General features: G+C 52.9%; 7 protein-coding genes across 7 annotated transcripts; 4 read left to right on the top strand and 3 right to left on the bottom strand.

The window, feature by feature from the left end:
• Positions 1-114: 114 nt before the first annotated feature.
• QC761_607395 (uncharacterized protein) lies at positions 115-1,224 on the top strand (the record flags this gene model as incomplete). The annotated part of the gene is made up of 2 exons (XM_062881176.1): positions 115-890; positions 948-1,224. Exons 1-2 carry the CDS (start codon positions 436-438, stop codon positions 1,222-1,224), a joined length of 732 nt encoding a protein of 243 aa, XP_062729838.1. The 5' UTR covers positions 115-435.
• Positions 1,225-1,917: 693 nt separating this feature from the next.
• Positions 1,918-3,611, top strand: QC761_607400 (uncharacterized protein; the record flags this gene model as incomplete). Its single annotated transcript, XM_062881177.1, has 2 exons — positions 1,918-2,068; positions 2,215-3,611. 2 exons carry the CDS (start codon positions 1,918-1,920, stop codon positions 3,609-3,611), a joined length of 1,548 nt encoding a protein of 515 aa, XP_062729839.1.
• A 59-nt stretch (positions 3,612-3,670) lies between these two features.
• Positions 3,671-6,850, bottom strand: QC761_607410 (uncharacterized protein; the record flags this gene model as incomplete). Its single annotated transcript, XM_062881178.1, is given in 4 exon segments — positions 3,671-4,214; positions 4,270-4,792; positions 4,969-5,852; positions 5,861-6,850. Coding segments are annotated over 4 exon segments (2,838 nt in total). The 3' UTR covers positions 3,671-3,773.
• A 1,294-nt stretch (positions 6,851-8,144) lies between these two features.
• QC761_607490 (uncharacterized protein) lies at positions 8,145-9,407 on the bottom strand (the record flags this gene model as incomplete). The annotated part of the gene is made up of 2 exons (XM_062881183.1): positions 8,145-8,958; positions 9,025-9,407. The coding sequence occupies 2 exons, from the start codon at positions 9,405-9,407 to the stop codon at positions 8,145-8,147; spliced, it is 1,197 nt and encodes a 398-aa protein (XP_062729841.1).
• Positions 9,408-13,048: 3,641 nt separating this feature from the next.
• vps35 (retromer complex subunit Vps35) lies at positions 13,049-16,249 on the top strand. The gene is made up of 4 exons (XM_062881184.1): positions 13,049-13,387; positions 13,456-15,676; positions 15,731-15,877; positions 15,934-16,249. The coding sequence occupies exons 1-4, from the start codon at positions 13,254-13,256 to the stop codon at positions 16,096-16,098; spliced, it is 2,667 nt and encodes an 888-aa protein (XP_062729842.1). The 5' UTR covers positions 13,049-13,253; the 3' UTR covers positions 16,099-16,249.
• Positions 16,175-20,061, bottom strand: QC761_607540 (uncharacterized protein). Its single transcript, XM_062881185.1, has 2 exons — positions 16,814-20,061; positions 16,175-16,755 (listed from the first exon to the last, which is right to left on the bottom strand). Exons 1-2 carry the CDS (start codon positions 19,352-19,354, stop codon positions 16,570-16,572), a joined length of 2,727 nt encoding a protein of 908 aa, XP_062729843.1. The 5' UTR covers positions 19,355-20,061; the 3' UTR covers positions 16,175-16,569.
• QC761_0096370 (uncharacterized protein) lies at positions 19,855-22,559 on the top strand (the record flags this gene model as incomplete). The annotated part of the gene is made up of 4 exons (XM_062873028.1): positions 19,855-20,653; positions 20,711-21,012; positions 21,071-21,662; positions 21,739-22,559. Exons 1-4 carry the CDS (start codon positions 20,464-20,466, stop codon positions 22,557-22,559), a joined length of 1,905 nt encoding a protein of 634 aa, XP_062729844.1. The 5' UTR covers positions 19,855-20,463.
• Between the last annotated feature and the right edge of the window lie 23 nt (positions 22,560-22,582).

A 22,582-nucleotide genomic window follows, 5' to 3' on the forward strand; every position in this document is an offset into this window, starting at 1 on the left:
GCACCTAGGGACTTGCTCCATGGGCACGCTGTCGTGTGGGTTAGGGTTACCGTCGCGCCTTCCTTGAAGAAATGCCCCCGAAGAGTTAGTTTTTCCGAGACCAATCCAGAGCCACTACCTTGTCTGAGCCTGCTTCCCACGAAATGCGGTCCTCATGCCCCCCACGAACATCGCCAATTCACCAGAAAAATGCCTGCGGTACACAGCCCGCGGCAACTTCCGCCGTGGCATCTGGACATGCATCTATGTACCTCAGTTCTCACCATGATTGGTGACTTGCAGTTACTGCCCTGCCTCAACCCCGCTTGGCTTGCATGCATTGCCCGACGTCTATGCGCTGTTCCTTCGCCTTGACAGAAACATTAACACCGACAACTATCAAGTTTCGCTGAAACTCTCAGGATTTCTCTCTTCATCCAGGACGATTACAGCAAAATGGAGCCTCTCGAGATCGTTGGGGCGGTGGCGGCCGTCGGCCAGCTCTTGGAGCTATGCATCAAGGCCGGAAAAACTTCGACCCAGCTCGTACAGTCATTCATCAACGCCCCAACTGAGCTCAGAAACTTGAGCGCGAAGCTCGCCTCGTTACAGATGATCATTCAACAGTTTCAGGCTCTCGGCCGGGATTTGTTAATGACGGGCGTGGAAGATATTCTTCCAGCTACCCACAAGGACATGCTCCTTAGCTCCCTCCTCGCAAGTGAGAGGGCATTGAAGAACCTCACGACACTGCACAACACTGCTGGGCAGTCCTCGACACCAAAACCTGGTTGCAACTTCAGTCGGAGGCTGCGGTGGTCGCTAATCGATAAGAAAAGGTCAACGGTGGTTATCGAGGAGCTAAGGAAGGCAGAGATGGTCTTGGATACAGTCATACTAATGCTTAATACGTAAGTCGATCCCTCTTGACTTCCTGACCATTGTCTTACGTAGATATCGTATCACAGCCGGCTCAACTCCCATATCTGGATGTCGTTCTCCGCGATGCAACTCGCGCAGCAGGCATTCCGAGCAGACTTTTTGCAGTCAGCTCATGACGTCAAAACCATCGTCGAGGCTCAATACTATACGATATCTGAATTCAAAGCAAATGCTGACCATACGCTGTTGTCCATATTGCAGTCACAGATTGAAGATGATACCAAGGTTCAGGTAACGCTACTGTTTAGAAGTCAGTTGATCACTATTCGCAAAGGCTTACATTCAAGCTTTAGGGCCTGGTAAGCTCCCACGAGCAATTGAGCGGTGACTTATCAAAACTGCGAGAGAATAAGGCAAACCAAGAACCAGCGTCGGCGCAGGCCATCCCCCCCCCAGTATCAGATATTCCCCAGCAGCGAGCCGATAGCGCAGTACGGAAAACGCGGGACATTTCATCTCTCCCTCGACAACATGCTCCACAGCCAGCAACAGAGAGGGTTTTTTCGAAGGTTGAACAGTTGATGACCGAGAACGACTGGAAGAAGCATTTTGCCCGACACCATTGGTCCACTGGACCGGATGATCAGTTGTTTGGGATTACCGTCACAAAACCTTGCGTTGGTGGGATGGCCGTCGCACTTCTATCAAAGAAAAATGAGCGGAGGGCCCACGCAAAATTCAGGGCCAGACTCAAGATACTTGGTCAACGGATATTTCAGTTCGAGATAAAGGCAAGGCAGTTTGCCAGGACTTGGATGAGTTTGCCGGGCATGAATTGTGCTATCACAATCATCAACATCCGACCAACCAGTGCTCCTATATTCCAGGCCTGCTATGAATGGGACATGGTTACAGTCAAGCACTTGCTGGAAAGCGGAGAAGCCAGCGTTAATGATGTTGATCATGAAACCCGGAGAGGTTTACTCGAGGTCCGTTTACAGGACACAGTCCGGGGGGGCAGTACTTCCACAAAAGTGATTCTGAGTCACTCTGCTGATGTTGAACTGTAGCATCTTTTTAGGACCACTGAAAGTGACCAAGACAAGTCGCTTCATTCGCCTTCCACCAAGTTCCGAGGTGGTGCATTGCTTCGGTATCTTCTTGACAGAGGCTGCGATCCTAATGTCTTCAATGGCAGTACGGGCTTGTAAGTAATGTCGACCATTCCATAACCGATTACGTCGTTGGGTGTATTCTAGCAGGCCTCGCTGACAGTTTCAAGACCGGCAGTTCTGTTTGCCTTTGGGCTCGGGTTCTCGCGTTCGGTCTCGTCATTGCTTTTTCATGGTGCAGATTTAGAATCTTTCCAATCCAGACCCGCCGATTTGATAGACGCTGTGGCGCATCGAAGGTACAAATGGCAACTCAAGCTACTGCACTCCGTGGGCTTCTCAGATTGGAACCCTACACGCCAATCATCGATGTCGTTATTACATGCCGCTGCTTACTACAACGATATTCCAATGCTTCTTTTTGGCATGGGGGCCATTGGAATAGATCCGAATACTGGAGATAACTACATGACGCCGCTTCATGAGGCTGGTATGGGCAACAGTGTTCTAGACGGCTCAATACTGCGCGAAGCTGGTGCAGATATCAACTCTGGGCATGGCGTTTGGGGTGGCACACCTTTACAACGCTGTATGGATTTCAAAGCTTACGAAATGGGCCACTGGCTTCTTCAGTGTGGCGCAAATACTAACATATCTGACTCTTTGTCAAACGATGTATGGACTGGGTTTTGGGAAAGGATGATGACAAGGGTAGTAGGTCGGAACCATGACGTTTGCTTTGACTTTCTTAGAGAAGAGGCGATGCTCACCCACCTTCTTCTCCATGACTCAGACCCACACCAGATATTTAGGACTGTTTGGATTCAGCATTTCGATCATGGCACTGGATTTTTAAGAGCATGGTATGATTACTGTGGGCATATCCAGACCCCTGAGGTAGCAAGAGCCTGCAGCTACAGGATTCGAGGCCTCTTGTTCTACCCTTCGGGATCAGACGAGAACGGCAGTGCCCTGTGCGGCTTTCCGGAGGAAGTCATTATACAATACGAAGACGCAGAGCACACGAGGAGATCTGCAAGAACTAGTTTGTGGTGTAGCAGGGGACACATTTACCTAGCTGAAAGAGACACGCCAAATGATGTTGGTTCTGATAGGGACAGCGATTCAGATGATTCACTGGAATCTTCTGATGACGATACGGATTCAGGCAGCGAAGATGGTGACTGTGATTGTCGAAAACAGCACCGGAGTTACACTGACACGGACAGCGATTCAAGTCTCTGTAACTGTGATGTTGACGGGGGAGACAACCAGAATGTCCGACCAGGGATCACACTCTTTTACGATACGATATCCACACCGGAAGGTCAACTACGCATGTCTCGATTCCCGTTCGTTTGCCTGCTCACGAACGCCTTGTGTATGGCCGGCTACCGAGCGGAAATGGATGAGGACGGGGATATTTGGTACGAAGATGAAGATGGCGATAGCTATCACGATGCTCGGGAGTTTCAACCCCACGAAGATGAGGATGACGGGCTTGCTCATAACTGCCCGATGTGTCGAAACCCAGAGAAGTACGGCTTGGGGCACATTTTCGAGGAAGCGGAGAGAGGGAGGAATCTTCTTTTGGAGTATAGGGCGAGAGCGAAGACGCAGAAAAGGACATACTTCTGACGAAGGATCAGCTCAAGGATGGTGTTTTTACATGGTGCAAGGGGTCAAACAGTTGCATACCCGGGCTTCTTTTCTATCACTTTTATAGCACCGATTTCACTTCCAGCCCGCCCCCATGAAAATAACGCCATATTTCCCGACACCGGACCATCTGGCAGTCACTCACAGCCCAAAGAACTTCATATCCTCCCCCCCATGCACCGGCACCCCATGCCCAACCCCCTCCGCCCAAATCCCCGTCAACTTCTCCCCAAACACCTGCGTGGTATACCTTCTCTCAGGCACATCCCTCTTCTCCTCCAGGGGCGTCCCAGGGTACCCAAACACGGTCGTCCACTGCGCAATGGAGTAGTTGTAATTCGCCGGCGCAATAACATCATCCGCACTCCCATGGTAAACCTGCATCCTTGGCCTCGTCCCGTTATAACCCGGATAAGCATCCAACACCCACCTCGCCCACTCTTCAGGTGTCAAGTTCATCCTCCCCCCTGAGCAGTTCCCGTTCCAGCCGGCAACGGAGTCAGTGAAGAAGCAGCCAGCTGCTACACCGGAGTAGTTGATAACCGCGCTGAACAAATCAGGATACGCAGCAGCGAGGATACTCTGGTCATAATTAGCGCCACACTCACAGCTCAGCTCAGGTATAGGGGTAACCTACAGCCATCATCCCCCCCGATGACTCCCCTATAACAAACACCCGTCCCTTATCCCCCTTATACCTCTTCACCGCCCACCTCGCCATATTGGCAATCGCATGACTATCACTCCCACCATCCCTCTTCAGCGTAGCCCTAGAGCTCACATCCCAGCAGCCGCCCTCGTTTGGTGATTCAGGGTAGACAACCACGAACTTCTTCTCGTCGGCGAGGCGTTTGTAGGGGCTGCCGTTGTAGTAGCCTTGGGCGGTGCCGGTGCAGTAGTGCACGCCGAGGAGAATAGCTGGGTTAGGGGGGAGGTTTGGGGGGGCGTAAACAAACATTTTGGCGCGGCTGGGGATAGGGGGGCCGAAGGTGGGGACCGGTTGGAGTTGGGCGGCGCTGAGGGGGAGGAGGGAGAGGAGGACGTGGGGGGGTCTCATTTTGGGTGGATAGGGGTGAGGGTTTGGGAGGTGGGTGGTGAGCTTTGAGGTTGGGAGGGCTGTAAACGCTACCGATGAAGTGTTGTGAAATACTCGAGAGGTACTATTTCGCATGTCAGATGTGGTGTCAAGTTCGAGGCGGCCGTAACCTTTATTAATCTCACGAATTCCCATTGATGCAAAAAAGAATCCGTCTAGCTCCATACCCTTCATTCTTGGCGATTGGCGCGCTTGGAAAAACAAGATATTTACCCAACAAGCGCGCATACTACCAGCTACCCGGTCACGGAAGAACCTCCGCCAATGCTACGTCCATTGTTGATCGACAACTCCGTCCCCCCTCCCCGCCCCATCTTTGCCGTCACAACTAGAACCTTTGCAGTGTCCTCCCCAGGATCCAGCTCGATCAAAAACTGGCTGTGCGTGATCCAACCCACCACCCGAGTCTGCGACATGACGCCGCACCACCTGACGACCGCCGCCTGGCTTGCCTTGTCTAGGTTGTCAAAGACCTCGTCAACAAGCAGATAGTGTGCCCGATGTGCACTTCTAGCCCTGGCCAACTGTAGCAATGCAAAGAAGAGTGCCAGATCGACGCGTTTACGCTCGCCACTGGAGCGCTTGGCGTAGGCGAGTGAGGATGGGAGGGCGAGTTTTGGGTCAAGAATGGACCCTGGGGAGGATGCGCTGTCGCCCGACTCAGCAGAGTCAAATAGCGAGCCGAGCATACCTGTTGCCAGGTGCGCGTGGCGTGTGTCATCGTACAGCACGGTAAGGACCTGCACGAGCAGAGTCTTGAGCTCCGAGAGCAGCGCGATGAGGATATGCTCCCGAAAATTGGCCCTGAGTTTCGCTGTGGGTTCTGATGAGGAGGGGGACGGTGAGAGCCGGGCTGTACGCTTGGTCAAGGCGGCAGACCAAAAGGCAAATAGCTCGCGCTTGGTGGCAAGCTCCTGGATCTTGTTTGTCAGGGCTTCATGCTCCGAGCGTAAGGAATCTAAGGATGAGGCCTCTGCTTCGGCCAGACGCTTGTAGGTAGAAGCATCACGCTGGTGTATCGTCAGCTGTTGTCTCGAGGCATCGCATGCCTCCTGGGCTTGAACGACACCCGTCAGCAGTTCGCCCATCTTCCTGGCATGGTTGGCAGCGATATTTTTCTCATGCTTCAGACTGCGTAACCGCAACCTTTTCTCATTGATAGCTTGAAGAAGACTTTTGAGAGCTGGCTCTTGATCATGGTTCTGTGTAGTTGTTTTCTCAGCGTCGTGTATTGGTGCACTGCACTCTGCCCGTCTTGATTGAGTGAACCTCTTGGAGCGATATTATGATGAGTTGGCCTTCGGAGTAAGCTCATGACTGTAACAATAGCTGCGGATAGCCAAGAGACAACAGAAGTCCTCATTCCATGAAAAGACTTAGGTAGGTCACTGGGCTGGGCCGCAGCGAGGGCTTTCAGTTTCTCATTAAGCATTTCCAGCCGCAAGGCAAGCCATTCCATTCGACGGGGATATACGCATTCTTGAGCATCTTTTGCTTCCTGGCTTTGCTTGTATTTCAAGACCCTTTCATATTGCACCTGGACCTCGTCCTTCATCCTGGCATAAGACTCGCTTAGCTGCTGCAAAGCCTCCTCCTCCATGCGAATTTGGGTCTGCAATCTAGAAATATGAGCATGAAAGCCCATATTGAGCTCCAGGGCCAGATCCTTTTTCTCTAACCCCAAGATTTGGCGGCTGGAATCTGCAATACTTTGTGAGGTTTCATATCTGAATCGGGTTTGGTGTTCCTTCAAAAGTCGTTCCTTGGCTGCATGGTCTTGTATGGTCCTCTCCAAAGCTAAAGCTTCCTTTCTTGCTTCCGCGTCAAGTCGTGTATGCGTGCGAGTGAGGTCTTGAAGCCGTCTTTCGGTGTACTCCGCCGTCCGAGCCACACCTTCGAGCCCTTTCTCGGCCTCCTTGATGTCGGTACCGATATCTCGCAGCAGCAGCTTCAGCACCTCCTCACACTGATCCAAAGTAGACAGCCCAAGTGCCGTCTCTATCACGTTCCGCCACTGCGTTGGCGTGGAGGACAAGAAGCTCGTTGCGCTCTCTTCGCTCAGCACAACAGTTCTGATGTATGTTTCGTAGTCAGTTCTGAGCAGTTCGTTGATTGCTGACATGCCTGTCCTTTACGGAACGTTCATCCACCTCGTCGTTGAGAATCTCATCAAGGGCAACTGCTGTATAGCCTACGGCATGCGGGTTGGTGAGAAGTTTGTGCTCGAGCGTTTCCGGATCAAGCAGAACAGCGCCTCGCTCTTGATCGTAAAGGTCAGCCAAGTTCAGCGGCAAGGGCGAGCCGAGATATGTAATGCTCCCCCGAATATCTGTCTTGTCACCGCTACTGGATTTCTGCTGGGTAATGGTCTGGTGGCTGTGAAAGTGGCCCGTGAATGTTCGAGCCAGAGAGGCAACTGATCAGGGCCAGTAAGGCCGCGGTAGGTGATCGAATTCGTCGCATGGGCGTCTTGCTGGTCGGCATTGACCACATACCGCTGAGTGATGGCTTTGTTGACTGCCAGATGGGCAAAGGCAACTGTTTCTTTCGCATCCTTAGGGCTGAGGGCAGCGACAGCCTTTGTCAGTTCGCTCTGCTCCTTGCGAAATGGCAACAACAACACGTGTCGACCGTTCCATTTCTGGCGGGTGATGGGGCTATGTACCGATAGGTACGGCGCCATGCGTGTGATGTTGAGGGCATCAAGGGCTGTGGTCTCGTAATCGCGTCGATAGGCCAGATCGTGGTTGCCAAGCACGATGTGTACCCGTGGCACGACGTCGCTGAGATGGCTGATGAAACGGTAACAGGTAGAAAACACATGTGTGGGCTGCATCGTCCGGCTGATCAAGAGGTCACCGCATATCACCACCCGCAAGACATGATTTCGCTCTGCCTCCGCAACGATCCATCGCCCCGTTTGCCGTACTCTATCCAGGTCTTGATGCTTGAAGTGGAGGTCGCTGAGTAAAAGCCATCGCCGCGTGCGAACCGAGGTTATACGAATGACTACTGAATATGGAATGGTTAGAGTCTTTGATGGATGTAATTAACGGGCTAACATGAAGTTCAGCGTGCTGTTCGAGCTGTGCTGATATCTTGGCTGGTTCGTTGTCCGGTGCAAACGCAAGTTTGTCACCCCGCATTGTGCCCCTGCGTTGTTGGTAGAAAATGGCCCATTGAAGCCTCAGATGTATCTTTTACTGGCAGCAATGGAAGAGGTTGAAACGAAACTCTTAATCTTTACAGCACAACAGAAACGAAAATAAGATGGGGAGTTTGTCGGACTTTTGTTGATATAAGGTGGTGGGTACTAAACAGGTACCAAGATATCCCCGCCACAGCATAAGCCGGCGCTATGACCCCACCCTATTCCCCCAAAGGTTCAACTCACCATCTGCGCTACCCCCTACCTACTATTGAGCTTTCTTTCCCTCCCTTCCCCTCAACACCCTCTCATCCCTCTCCCACATCAAAACCGTCGCCAACGCCACCGGTCCCCCAGCCAGCAACCATCCTACCATTTTGCCGATCCCAACACAACCACCCTTACCCACAGAAGCCATGTAGTTATACCCAGCCCAAACCACCATCGCCAAACTAGGACACCCAATATCATAATGCAAAAAATGCTTCGTCAACCCCGGCAACCAGCTCAAATCAACCTTATTCTCCCCTCCCAGCGCAGCCACCTTGGCCAGATCCACCGCAGGCGGGTTCCAAACACCATATGGGACTAACACATTGCTAAAGGTCGTCTGGGTGATCATGTCCCTCAGCCAAGCCGGTCCGAACGGCATTGAAGATGGTGTCAGACACACCAAAAGGATAGGGAGATGGATCACAACCGAAGTGAAGATGACGAAGCGGTAGTGGTTGGCGAGTGACTTCCCTACCCCATACTGTGTCGTTGCCGTGTTGTACTTGCGAGGGAAGCAAACAAAGTTCATGCCGCGGTGAATAAGAAATTGCAAAACGGGGAAAATCTGCCACAGAGCCGTGGTGTCGTAGTGTGATTTTCCTGGGATGATCGATGGCGTAGGCAATGACATGATCACGGCTGGGACGATATATGCCAATGCCATACTCAACGGCAAGTGTCGAACTTCCCCTTCTGGAACAGAAATATCATCCGTCGCTGGGGAAGTGGTAAATAAATGCAAAATCAGATATGACGGAACAGTCAAAGCATAGGTGAAACTCTGGATGATATTCCCAAATGTGTTTGTCCTATTCATTTACCCCGTCAGTATCATTTCCTGTGTCATGAAGAAACTTGGAAAATGATTGACTCACCAGCTTACAACCCTCCCTCTATTCGCCCTCCGATGCGCCTCAACACTCACCAGCGCCCATCCAGAGAAAAACATCCCCATTGCCCAGACATAAGCCAGGTCAACATCCCAGTTTCTTTCTCCGTTGACCAACCCGCTGAAGAAGCCGATGAGGATGCCCATGCGTGTGTCTAGCGCTTTGTTGCCAGTATACCGCGGGTCAAAGGATTCCGGTCCACCAGGCACGTAAGGTACACCGTCCAAGTTGCCAGAGGTAGCGGTCAGAATGGAGAAATATCCCGTTTGGAAGCCATTGACCATTGTGCCGCAGATGCCCAGGGCCAACAAGGGAAGGATGAGCAAAAGCGGGGGTATTTTGGAGGGGTTGTGGTTGTTGTTGGCCATGTTGGGTGCTGATTGATTAGTTTGGTCGAAAATAAAAAGTGGTCAAGGAGCGGAATGTAGGAAGCAAAGTGATGAGGGAAGACAAGTTGAAAACAACAAGAAATTGATGAGAAAATCGGAGTGAGAATGTGCGGCACAGCACCAAAGTTGTCCCTGCAGGCCACCCTGGCTATCTCTTGGCAAAGCTCAATTTCGAAGGATTCTTGACAAAACAATCCAAGCCGGAGCACTCTTCAAGTTTGCCCACAACGAAAAACGGGTGTTCAAGATCCACTGCTCATCTTGCCTCTTTCCGTACATCATCATCAACCTTAACAAGTTCTGGGCTTGTAGGAATTGCGCTAGAGTCCATCCATACAAATGAACCCAAGGAGAAATTTCATTGCAAACCTCGGCTTCCTCCTCTGGCTTTGACAGTGACTCGATAAATTCAGCGGGACTGATAACTCCCCCGCGATTGAAAAGCACTTTCCAGCCTTGAGGTGTAGACCCTGTCTCTGCCGGCAGAACTGTCAAGGCTTCCCGTAATGAAATGGCTAGGGTCTTCAGCCTCCAATCAAATACTGGTGCATAATCAGGGCCGTACATATCTTGCACTACTGTTGGAAGCTTTATTAGCAATAGATCAAGGCACTCGGGCTTTTGATCAATGAAGTTTTTCAGTGGAACTGCAAAGCAGGGGTGGTCTTTCACCGACTTGTTGACATCGGCGCCCAAGAGAATCAGCTCGTAAGAATGCCGAGCAGGTATTGCCATCGGTGCTGTCGAACAGGCGCAAGACTCGGCCAGCTCAAGAATCGCAAAACGGCATTGCCCAGTATGTCAAAGAGCAAAGTGTGGGGAGGTTTTGGCTTGAACTTCCCGACTGACTGAAAAACAAGAGCGTTGGTGTGTATGTCTTGTGATGTTTATCTTGGAACTTCAGATCATCTTTATTCCCTAGATTCAAGCATGCGGGGTCGTAACCGGGTCCAAACATACGGTCCAGGACTTCAAAAGTTTGCAGATATTTGCTAAAGCTTGGAGGCATGTTGCTGAGAATTGCCTTTACCATCTGATCGTTGCCCAGTTTCAACAGCCAACCGGATTGCGGAGGGAGGGATGACTCCAGCAGTGGTCAGAATAGCACCCCCAAATAATCCGTCGCTCAAAGACAACAGCGCCTGGCGTTGCCAAATGGTTCCACGATTTTCCATGCATAGGTCCCAGCCCTCACATCCGCGGGAGCAAAGCCCAGACGTGCAGCAAGTCTGCCGAGGCCTCGACAGATATCCGCAGAGAGTGAGCAAGTGTTTGCCAAAGCACCAGCCGTTGCGTGCTTCCAGCTTTCTATGGTGATAGCCTTCCGGGTAAGGTTCTTGATCAGAAAGTCGAATAGTTCCAGATTGTAGGCTATCAAGGCCGGCGAAATGACGGCTCTCCCGAGCGACGTGACTAGCCTGCACAAGAGCGAACCACGGCTACTCATGTGGCATTCTGCCGGGAACAGCGACCGCCCCCTCGACCCGAGATGTGGGTGACTTCCATTCAATCCTGACTCGAATAAGGCCTTCAGACTCCCCAAACTAACCAGCGACAACTTAGGGTGATGATCGCCGTGATACGCCACATTGTAATATTGGAAGTAGTAGTCTTTCAGATAGTATGCTACCAGTGGTGAAAGATCATTATCAGGCCGGCCTGAGACTTGGAACAGCAGTCGGATCGAGGCAATCTCCCCATCTATGATTGCCCATTGCAGGGTTGAAAATCTACCCGAGGAATGGGGACCACTGTTACCAGTGATTTCGGGAATAACAATCAATGTCTCTAGCTCGTGGAGGGTTAATCGTTCGGGAGCAAGGTCGATCGGCATCGGATGAGGAGTCACACGAGCTCGACGCGCAGAAAAACACTTCCAGGAGCTTATCCACAGCTCGGTTCGTCGTATGTGCCACAAAGCCAATATCTTGGGGTTTCGAGAGCCACCTCTCCCTCTTTGTACACGAGTCTTCCCGGGCATAATCGTCTCCTTCATCACCAGAACCCACATAATGGGGCCGGAACTGCCAATATTGTGCCGTCCAATTCTCGTAGTGAAGCAACTTCTGCAGGATCTCACTTGCGTCGTAATACTCGAGGGGGTCACTCAAAGCATCGATTAAAGCGCAGGCAGCTAACCAGTTGCCATGAATCAAGGCGGTCCATACGTCGGCGATAAAGTCGTCTGGGCCGCGTGGTAAATTCCCCCCGTAAGCGGCACGATGGCTTTCTATTAGACCAGCAATGGTAATCACTGCGTTGTAGTCGCCACATTGGCCCAGAAACGACGCAACTGAGAATGCGACTTAATCTCTTCTATCGAGGCCGTAGGAAGAGATTACTTCCTCATCAGAGTCCACCTCTCCCCGCTTGCGCAACTGAGCAAACAGGTATGTGACAAGGGCCACGTTACCATGGGCGATAGCGGAACATAGTGCACCCAAGGTCATGTGGTTGGGTGTTTGAAGAATTTCAGGGAACGGTGCGTTCGCTCCGCGCAATAGGAAGGCAGTGCTTGTATGCTCACCGCAAATGGCGCGGCCGAGGGGATTCGTTCGGTCATAGGGAACATCATCTCCGTCCCCGCCGATACAAGACTCAAACGTGATCAACAAAGTTCGCCAGGCACGGGCAATACCAATGCATAGGCGCTGATCTTGCTGTGCCCAGCCCAGGACCTGCACCCGCATCGAGAAGGAGGGAAACGATTTCGTCGTATCCGCGGGAGCACGCAAGCTCCAAGGGCCGTGTCAAGGCACGCTCTCTTGGTGGATGCAGGCTTCCCGGTTGACAAGATCTTGTTGGATCTCAGGGGAGGGGGCATGGCGGAGAGCAGCTCTGAGAACGTCGACATTGTTATTTTGGACGGCCCATCACATCGCGGAGACGCTACCCCAGCAATAAAAGAGGATTGGGTTGAAAATGGCGTGACAGCGGCGGTCCAGGCTGGCCACTGTGGCTACATTGGAGATGTAGTCGATGCCAGTGAGGCATTTTGGATCTGTGCACTTCTTGCCTGGTGCATCCCTGACACCATCGATATGCCTACGGATCTTCAATAAGATCTCTGGCGGTAGGGCTTTGAGGCCAACCATGTTGTTGTTGTGCTGTTGGAGTCGGACGTGAACATGTATGATTGAGGGTGCCAGGTGGAAAGGATGTCAAGGTTTCAGAACACGAAACCCACAAGAAGTAATTTTCTAAAGTGGCCATTTTAAACTTCGACACACCACACCACATTCTGCAACAGTTCAACTGGTTCCGTACTTATGAGGATGGTAGCGGATACCAATTGCCATGGCGCTCCGGCTGCCTGCTGCCCCGTAGTCGCTCGGGAAGCTCTCTCGGGGTGCTTCGTGCTGCGGTGAAGACATAATCGGCAGTGACCGACTTGATTATTCAAGCAGTAAAAATGTCTTCACGGTGTGCTGAAATGAGAAGTTAGATATGTGAAACGATAGATACTCTCACGGTACCTGATGGTCAAGCCACAATCTGATAAGATAAGGGAAAGCAAGCCATTGACGAAGTGGAACACTCACGTGTTGCCGGGGTTTGGCTTGGTCGCTAGATTTACTTACGTAATCTCCAGTGCGCTGACTGTGGAACTGACACAGTGGGCGATACCCCTGCAGCAACACTGCTATCAACGAGCTCACCCAGCTGCTGCCATGCTCTCCATTGCGTCGTCATCTTGCCCGCTAGATCTAGACCCAACACCCGCCATCACGAGATCTACGAAGTAACCAAATTACACCATCCCATCCATACATATACTGCGCTGGACGCTGGCAACCGATACATTTGAAGCAGCCCATCCGCAACATGTCTACCCCCGCGCCGCCTGAGGACCAGGCCCGCCTGCTTGAGGATGCATTAATTGCCGTGCGCCAGCAAACAGCCATGATGCGCAAATGCCTGGATACTCCCGGGAAGCTTATGGATGCCCTCAAGTGCTGGTCTGTTTTCTGACTGTCAATTGTCGTGCTAGCCGCACCGCGTGCTGACTGAACGCCTTACCTTATAGCTCGACTCTCGTCTCCGAGCTTCGAACAAGCAGCCTCGGCCCGAAGCAATACTACGAATTATACATGTCAGTTTTCGATGCCCTCCGATATCTGTCTGTCCATCTGCGCGAAAATCATCCCGTCAACCACCTTGCCGATCTTTACGAACTTGTGCAATATGCCGGCAACATCATCCCACGCCTATACCTGATGATGACGGTCGGGACGGCTTACATGTCGGTGGAGGGTGCCCCTGTCAAAGAGCTCATGAAGGATATGATGGACATGAGCCGTGGCGTTCAGCACCCCATACGTGGACTTTTTCTGCGCTATTATCTCATGGGCCAAGCCAGAGACTATCTGCCCACCGGCGACTCCGACGGGCCCGAAGGAAACCTCCAGGACTCGATCAACTTTGTCCTCACCAACTTCGTCGAGATGAACAAATTGTGGGTGCGTCTCCAGCACCAAGGACATTCAAGAGAGCGGGACCAGCGGACCCAAGAACGCAAGGAGCTTCAGCTGTTAGTGGGGAGCAACATCGTGCGACTAAGCCAGCTCGTCGACCTTCCGGCCTACAAGAATGGCATCCTCGCGCCCCTGCTCGAGCAGGTTGTCCAATGTCGAGACGTCTTGGCCCAAGAATATCTTCTCGAGGTTATTACCCAGGTTTTCCCAGACGAGTTCCACCTCTACACATTGGACCAGTTTCTTGGCGCCGTCTCAAGGCTCAACCCCCACGTCGACGTCAAGGCTATTGTGATAGGCCTGATGGACAGGCTGTCAAGTTATGCAGAACGCGAGTCACAGGTCGAGACAGAGGAAGACAGGGGCAAGATGGAGGAGGACGCTTTGGCAGAGTTGCTCGAGAAGGTGAAGCTGGGCAAACTGAACGCAGAGTCGCCAAGTGCGGAGCCACCAACTGATACAGCCGAAGTCCCACGAAACGGGGACCAGAATCCGGAAGATGCTTCTTCGACAGCGGAAACACTAAATAAAGACGATAACCAGCCAGCCCCTTCAGTCGCTGATACCGATGCGACCGCAGTGGACAACCCCGAGGCTGAGCCAGCCAAGAAGCGGCGAGGCATTCCGGAAAACGTCCGGCTGTACGAGATATTCTTCGGCCAGGTCAAGAATCTTGTGCAAGCACAACATCTCCCCATTCAAGATACAATTGCACTTTGTGTCTCTTTGACAAATCTCGCCCTCAACATTTACCCCGAGCGTTTGGACTATGTCGATCAAATCTTCGACTATGCCAACAGCAAGGTGAAGGAGCACGCCAACAGCCCAGATCTTCATTCGCAACCAGCGCAGCAAAGTCTTTTGGCGCTTCTCCAGAGCCCGCTCCGGAGATATGTGTCCCTTTTTACTGCGCTCTCTCTCCCAACATATGTTCCTCTCTTCCAATCACAGACCTACCCGACTCGGAGGGCGGTAGCCGGCGAGGTAGCCAGGCACCTCCTCAAGAACCGCACTTTCATTTCCACACCCGCACAACTAGAGAATGTGCTCGAGATCCTCAAAGTTCTCATCAAGGAAGGGTCCCAAGCACCAGCGGGTTATCCCGGCGTCGTCCAGCCCCGCGCCCGTGCCCTCGAGACAGACGAGACAATGGAAGAGCAAGGCTGGCTTGCCAGACTCATCCACCTTCTCCACTCCGAAGACAACGACACCCAATTCCGCCTCTTGCAAATGACGAGAAAGGCCTACGCCGAAGGCAACGAGCGCATCCGCACCACCACCCCACCGCTCATCACCGCCGGCCTCAAGCTCGCGCGCCGCTTCAAGAAGAGGGAGCACTACGACGACAACTGGTCTTCCCAGTCTTCGGCCTTGTTCAAGTTTCTGCACTCTGCCGTCTCAACGCTCTACACAAGAGTCAATGGCTCCGGCGCGGCGGAGTTGTCTCTGAGGCTCTTTTGCTCGTGCGGGCAGGTGGCTGACCAGACCGGCTTTGAGGAGGTGGCATATGAGTTTTTTGCGCAGGCCTTTACGGTGTACGAGGAGGCGGTGAGCGATTCGAAGGCGCAGTTTCAGGCTGTTTGTGTTATTGCGAGCGCGCTGCACAGGACGAGGAACTTTGGGAAGGAAAATTATGATACGCTGATTACGAAGTGTGCGCAGCATGCGAGCAAGCTGTTGAGGAAGCCGGATCAGTGCAGGGCTGTGTATTTGGCTAGTCATTTGTGGTGGGCTACACCCGGGGCGGGGGAGGAGGAGGAGGGAGCGGGGGATGTAAGTTTCTCTGGGATATCCGATGATGTGGGTTGTGCTGACGAGAAGTTGAAGCTTTATCGTGACGGCAAGAGGGTGCTCGAGTGTCTGCAGCGGGCGTTGAGGGTGGCGGATAGCTGCATGGAGACTGCGACGAGCATTGAGTTGTTTGTCGAGATTTTGGACCGTTATGTGTATTATTTTGATCAGAAGAATGAGTCGGTATGCTGTTTTTTCCTTGTTGCCCATCCTTTGGCAGGTACTGATATTGGTGGCAGGTCACAACGAAATACCTCAACGGCCTTATCGAGCTTATACACTCCAACCTTGCTGGCAACCAGCAGGACAGCGCGAGTGTGGACGCTAGCAAGAAGCACTTTTTGCAAACGTTGGAGATTATCAGGAGTAAGGAGTATGAGGGGGTGGTGTTGACGCCGAAGTGAGGGGTTTCTGGGGTGAGTGTAGGGGTGATGTGGAATTAATGAGACGGGATAAGGTTAAGGGAAAGCGAGCGTATTGATAGGTAGTTTATTGGATGGGAGACCATGCAAAAAGTACAATTCTGTGACAACCTCCCGTGTTCTTTGCGTGCACCCTTGCTGGTGTCTTGAGTTTATCTTGAACATTTTCTCGATTAAGATCGTCTTTCTCATATACAACCCCCTTTGCTCTGTGTAGATCTCCTCCTTCTCCCCTTTACAAATAAATACAAGAAATGGCGGGGACTAAGAATACAAACAAAAGACAAGGAAAAGTTTTGTGTAAGCTGCAGTGGACTGTTATAGGTCCAGGAGAAAAGGAAAAAGCCGAAACGCCATGCGATGCAAAACCCAACCCCCTCAAAACAGAGCCTCCTCGAGGAAAAAAAGGTCTAGGACAAACTAAAAAAACCAAGAACAAAAAAGAAAACAAAATCACCTCGCAGCCAAATTCTCCGCCGCCTTGACCATAATCCCCGCCACCTTCTCCAATCTCCTCATCGCCTCCTCCCACTGCCCGTCCTCAATCGCGTCCCTCACAGCAGGGAAATACCCCTCATCATAACTCGACCACCTCTGCGGCCCAAAAACCACATGTTTAAACTGTTTCCTTCCCGGTATCTAATTTCCCATTATTAGCACACACCCAACGCCGTGAGAGGAAGAAGAAAAAACTCACCCCATCAATATCCAACAAATCCGAATCAAACCTCCCCATCCTAGCATTATACTCAGCCCTCATATCCCCTAACCCGTTCGTCTCGTACCCATTCGTCGCAATAACCTTATTCTCCCACTCCGTCTCCCACTTTACAAACCTCCTAACCGCCATCCCGACTTCATCGGCCGCGTCTCTGAGCTTCGTGACCTTGAAGATCTTCTCGTCGTAACCTGTTTGGTTTCTCGCCCAGGTTTCCAAATCACCAACCCACTCCGAAAGCTTATCCGCGTAAGCGGGCATGTCAAACGGCATGATTGGGCGGTTAGACAGCTCAAATGCCAAAAGGCCGACGACGCGGCAAAGAATAGTGTGGTAGACCCAAGACGGGTCCCCTTCAACAGCCATCCAGTCATGGTTCTCGTACGACGAGTGGGCCGGGTAGCCAGGTCCATCAAAGTGGAGGTCGATGGAGGCGGTACCGGCGATGTCCTGAAAGGCGACATAGTCCGAGCCGGCGCCGAGTCCTTCCAGATCGGCCGAGCGTTCGTTCCAGAGGTCGAGGAGGGATTTGAACTGGTTTTTCGGGTCGGGGTAGTGCTCGTCTGTTGTCCTGGCTAGGACTTCGAGCAGGAGCTTCTTGAAGACGGGGTTGCCGGCGGCGTGGAACTCGCCCCCGGTCACGGCCGTGTCAAGGTTGATGTAGGCGAGCGCGTTCTCACGTAGGAAGTCGTCGTTTTGCTCGACGTATTCTGTCGAGCCGATGAGGTTGTATTCTTCCGCATCCCAGGACATGAACTCGATTGTGCGCAAGGGGCGCCAGCCTTGCGCCAGGAGGCTGCCAAACACTCGGATGACTTCCATCATGACGGCTGTTCCAGAGGCGGGGTCGGCAGCCCCAAAGGCCCAGGCGTCGCGGTGGTTGCCGATGATGATGGACTTTTCATCCTGCTCAATGCCACCGATGCGGCCGTAGACATTCCAGATAGCTTGCTTCTCGATTTCATCTTGCTCATTCTTGAGGCGGACAATGGGTGATGAAAGGTTGCCGGTCCACCACTCATCGATGGAAGGGACACCGCCGGCCCAGCCATCGGGAATATGTTGCCCATGTCCCTTGAGATGCTGAAGGAGAATTTGGGCATCGCGCCAGCCAAGGGGAAGACTGGGGATTTTGACGAGACCCTCGGCCTGGTCAACCTTGACACGAGGCTGGTCTTTCTTACTGCCCCAGCCGGGAGTCAACACATCACCCACTACCCAACTCATCAGACTGACGGAGCCTCTCTGGACACCATCAGCTGGCATCCAACGGCCCAATGGTGCTGTCGGACCCTTCAGGTACCCGGCATCCTTTGGATCTGTGTAAATGAGACAACCAGCAAATCCGGCGAGCTCAGCAGCCTTGACCTTGAGTGCCCTGTCAGTTTGGGTGCCATAGTATCTGACCAAGGCAATCGCACCCTTCGTGTCGATGCCTCTGTCTTTTAGCGTCTGGAAGTCCTCCCTCGAGCCGTAGTGAGCATAAATCAGGGGCCCTTTGACATCCCCTGACTTGGAATGTCCATGGAAAGCGTATGTTTGACGGCCTGTCGTTTCACCACCGACTTCATCTTCCTCCAACTTGGCCGTCCACTTGACTTTACCGTCGTCACCCAGAATCTCCACTGCTCTGCCCCCAGCCTTGGGGTAGTTGAGATAAACATGGTACGTGTCTCGCCTAACATTTTCCAATCCATGCCGACGGAACTGGGCTTCGGTGTACTCCATGAGCGCAAAATCTCCTTCGGTCCCTGCCAAATGCGCATAGCTGGTGTAGCGCTTGGAGTACTCTGCAAGATGATCTGGATTCATGGAATTCTCGATGTACAGCCTGATCCTCTCCGGCGGGAACGCGGTGCTTCCCATTCTCCTGGCCATGCTGGTGAACATGTCGCTGGCGAATATCAAGTAGAGAAACCCCAGGAGCATGAAGATGGCGAGGATGCGGGCGACCAGAAGCAGCAGCGCCGCGCTCCCAAACTGGGGGAACGCAAAGCGCGAGGCTGGTGTTTCTGTCTCTGCATTTGCCGCCTCCGGGTCGGTATTGCTCTCCTCAGCCGTTGCAGCTCGGCGACGTAATCTTGGTAACTTCCACTTCCACCTCCAGCGCCATTGTGGTAGTGAGAGCCCTATGCGCTTCCCCCACGACGGCCGACTTCCCCCGCGCACGTCCGAGTCGTCAATCTCCAGCTCTTGCATTTCCCGGCGCACTTGGCGGGTCTCTTCATCTGAATCGGAATCATCGGAGCTGAACAGGCTGTCTTCGTCGTCAGTTTCAACAGTTGGCGCTCGGTAGCCACCTGGTCGGCTGCCACGCTGTGAGGCAGGATCTGTAGGATTGTGTGCATGTCGGGAGCCCCTTAGAAGGGATTGCCCCTCTACTGCGCCGGCTCCGGAATCGTCAATCGGGGAGGGGGCGAGATCTCGTTGCTGCCAGTCGCTGTTGCTGCCGCTGGCGACGGCCTCATCGTAGGTCGGTATCGGAGGTACCGGTTCGTACCGCTGTTTTTCGGAAGGCATTGTGTGTAGGATGTTGCGCAAGCGCTGTGCACATTCGGGAGACGCGCGGATGGCGGAGGGGGCAACAAGAAAAAAGGAGGGATGGCCAATTTCTAGAAACGGACAAGGCAAGGCAAGATTAAATGATGGAAAGGAGGAACCGTCTTCGTTGGATGGCCACGGGCAAGGCAAATGAGCGTGGTGAAGAGTGTTGTTATCTTGGTCGTTCTAGGTCTGTAGGGAGATGCTCATCATCAGTCCAGCTGGTGTTGGAGCTGGCATCGATGGAAATGTGTTCGGGCAACGTCGCGTGCTTGTGTTCCAGGGCGGTTTGACGTCAAAATTGTCTTCCGGGATGTCGACAGCCCCCAGAGAAAGGGCAATTGGGGAAACGGTTGCCGACTTCCCGCCTGTGACAGACAGGGGACGCTTGGCGGCGTGCGACACCCAACAGCGGCCTCAAACAGGGACCCACTGGCTATTTCAGCTGTGCGTCTGCGAACTTGCTTACCTAAGGTATTATGTCCCATCCCCTTGGCACCGCATCCTTCGACATTTACACCCCTGCCTCACTTTGCCCAGAACTATTCCAACTGCATTCTCCAAGACGCTCAAATAGCAGCTAATGCAACATTCTGTCATGATCACTCGCCCATGGAACTCCCACCCTGTTCAACGGCACTCAATCATCCAACTACCCCAGGACACCAGGGTGCCTTGCGTGATGCCCTTCTTCAAAGAAATGCTGTAGCTCCGGGCCTGGGTTCGACTACACCATGATCCATATGCATGGCTCAGCCCAATAGTGATGTTGGCGACCAGTCGGATGTCGAGGATGGCTCTGGGCAGCCTTCTCGGGCAAGCGGGGTAGGTCGTAATGAACCCGTCCAACATGTCCCCTATCCCTGGTCCCGATGCACACCTTGCCGGGTTCGGTAGCATGTTTCTAGGGCTAGGTCAGGGCAGTCAGCATCACATCACAACATGTCTACCAACCTGGCAAGGCGCTGGCAAGTCATGCAGTGAGCCAACCACCCGCGAACACCTACAAAAGCCATGGAGTCCGCACCTCGGGACAGGATCTGGTGTCCCATCACCATCACTCCCTCTGAACCCAAGGGCCTGACAAGATGTCGCTTTCCAAGTTCTGTCTGTTGGCGTCTGCCTCGTTGGTGGGCTTGACCACCGGGCTGAACACACCACATGCCAATATCAAGCGTCAGGCCTCCCAGTTGCGTGAGAGTTATGACTTTGTCATTGTTGGCGGAGGTACAAGTGGTCTCACGGTAGCTGATCGGTTGAGTGAAGTCTTTCCACAGAGTGAGCCATCTCTCGTATCTGATCATCCACATCGTCATACAGCTAACCGAGAACCAGAAACTGTACTGGTTGTTGAGTACGGCGATGTTGAGTACGCTCCATCAAGCTTTGATCCACCGGTCGACTGGTATGGGCCGAATTCATTTCAAAGCGCCTCCCTCTGGGTATTTTTCTCCCAGCCGAACCCCGAATACAACAACTTGACGGCCCTCAGCTTTGCTGGGCAAGTGGTCGGTGGAAGCAGTGCTATCAATGGCCAATTCTTCGATCGGCCATCACGTCACGATTTTGATTCCTGGACCCAGCTCGGCCTTTCTTCAGACTGGAACTGGCGGGGAATGTTTCCCTATTTCAAAAAGGTGCCGTGTAACATTTCAGAGCATAATTGACCATAGAGACTGACCCCAACGAACACAGAGTATCAAGTTCACCGCACCATCAGCACAGGTGGCTCAGCAGTACAACTACACATGGGATCTTTCTTCTTACGGTGGCACGACACCCATCCATTCCAGTTTTCCCCCCTTCCAATGGGCGGACAACTCCGTCGTCTTGAACGGCTGGAGAGAGCTGGGTGTCCGCACACGTCAGGACTGCGCTGGCGGTGACAAAGAGGGTCTCTGTGCAGTTCCTACTTCACAGCATCCCATCACTGCAAGACGTTCTCATGCTGGGCTTGGCCACTACGCCGATGTAGTTGGGACTCGCTCCAATTACGATCTGCTTGTGAAGCATCAGGCAGTCAGAGTCGTCTACCCCAACGGAGTCAATTCTGGCCCTCCACTTCTCGATGTCCGATCGCTAACCACCAATGCTCGGTTCAACATCGCCGCCAATGCTGAGGTTGTTCTCTCGGCTGGCGCCTACCACACACCCACTGTTCTTCTTAGAAGCGGCATCGGTGCTGCCAATATCCTTGCAGCGTCTGGAATTCAACAGGTGCTTGAACTGCCAGGAGTCGGTGCCAATCTTCAGGATCATCCTGGGAGCACAGGCGTGGCTTGGAACTGTATGTCATCCATCCCCACAAATTATCCTTCTTTTTCTAAATTCTAGTAACCCTTATGCTAACATGGTCCCTATAGACACCAAGCCTGGAAACTGGACCCCAATGCCAGAGGAAATGGCCGACCCAACTTTCAAGGCTGATGCCACGGCTGCGTTTGACGAGGTGCCAGCGCGCGGTCCTTACACCATGGCCTTGGGCAACCAGGCCATCTACATTTCTCTCCCAAACACCACACCCAACTACCTCAGCATCATTCGCAAAATCATCAGGCAGACAGTAGATGGATCCGCAGCATCCTTCCTGCCAGCCGACTACAGAGACAACGCAGCACTGGCCAGAGGCTACAGAGACCAGCTCGCCGTCTTGGCCAAGCTCCTCCTCAACCCCAAGGCCCCCAACCTCGAAACCCCATGGTCAACAGGTTATTCCGCCCCAGCGATCCTTCTTCATCCCCTCAGCCGTGGGACGGTCCGCCTCAACCCGGCAGATCATCTTGCTCAGCCCATTGTTGACAGCAGACACGGCAGCAACCCAGTCGACTTTGACATGCAGCTTGCTAATGTGAAGTGGTCACGAAGACTGCTTGACACACCCACGATGAAGCGCTACGGCGCGGTGGAAACTGCCCCGGGTGAAGCTGTGCAGAGTGATGCGGAGTTGTTGGCGTTTATCAAGAGCGCTGCGACGTTGAGTTATCAGCATCCGTGCTGCACTGCTGCGTTGGGACCGAAGAATAAGGGGGGTGTGGTGGATAACAACCTGAGGGTGCACGGGGCGAAGGGGTTGAGGGTGGTGGATATCAGTGTTTTGCCTTTGGTTATCAGTGCGCACACGAGCTCGACGGCTTATGCGCTGGGTGAGAAGGCTGCGGATGTTATTATTAAGGAGTGGAGCTGAGTGTCGGTTTGTTTGGTGCATGT

The sequence above is a fragment of the Podospora bellae-mahoneyi genome, chromosome 6, assembly GCF_035222275.1.
Source record: "Podospora bellae-mahoneyi strain CBS 112042 chromosome 6, whole genome shotgun sequence".
NCBI classification, from domain to species: domain Eukaryota; kingdom Fungi; phylum Ascomycota; class Sordariomycetes; order Sordariales; family Podosporaceae; genus Podospora; species Podospora bellae-mahoneyi.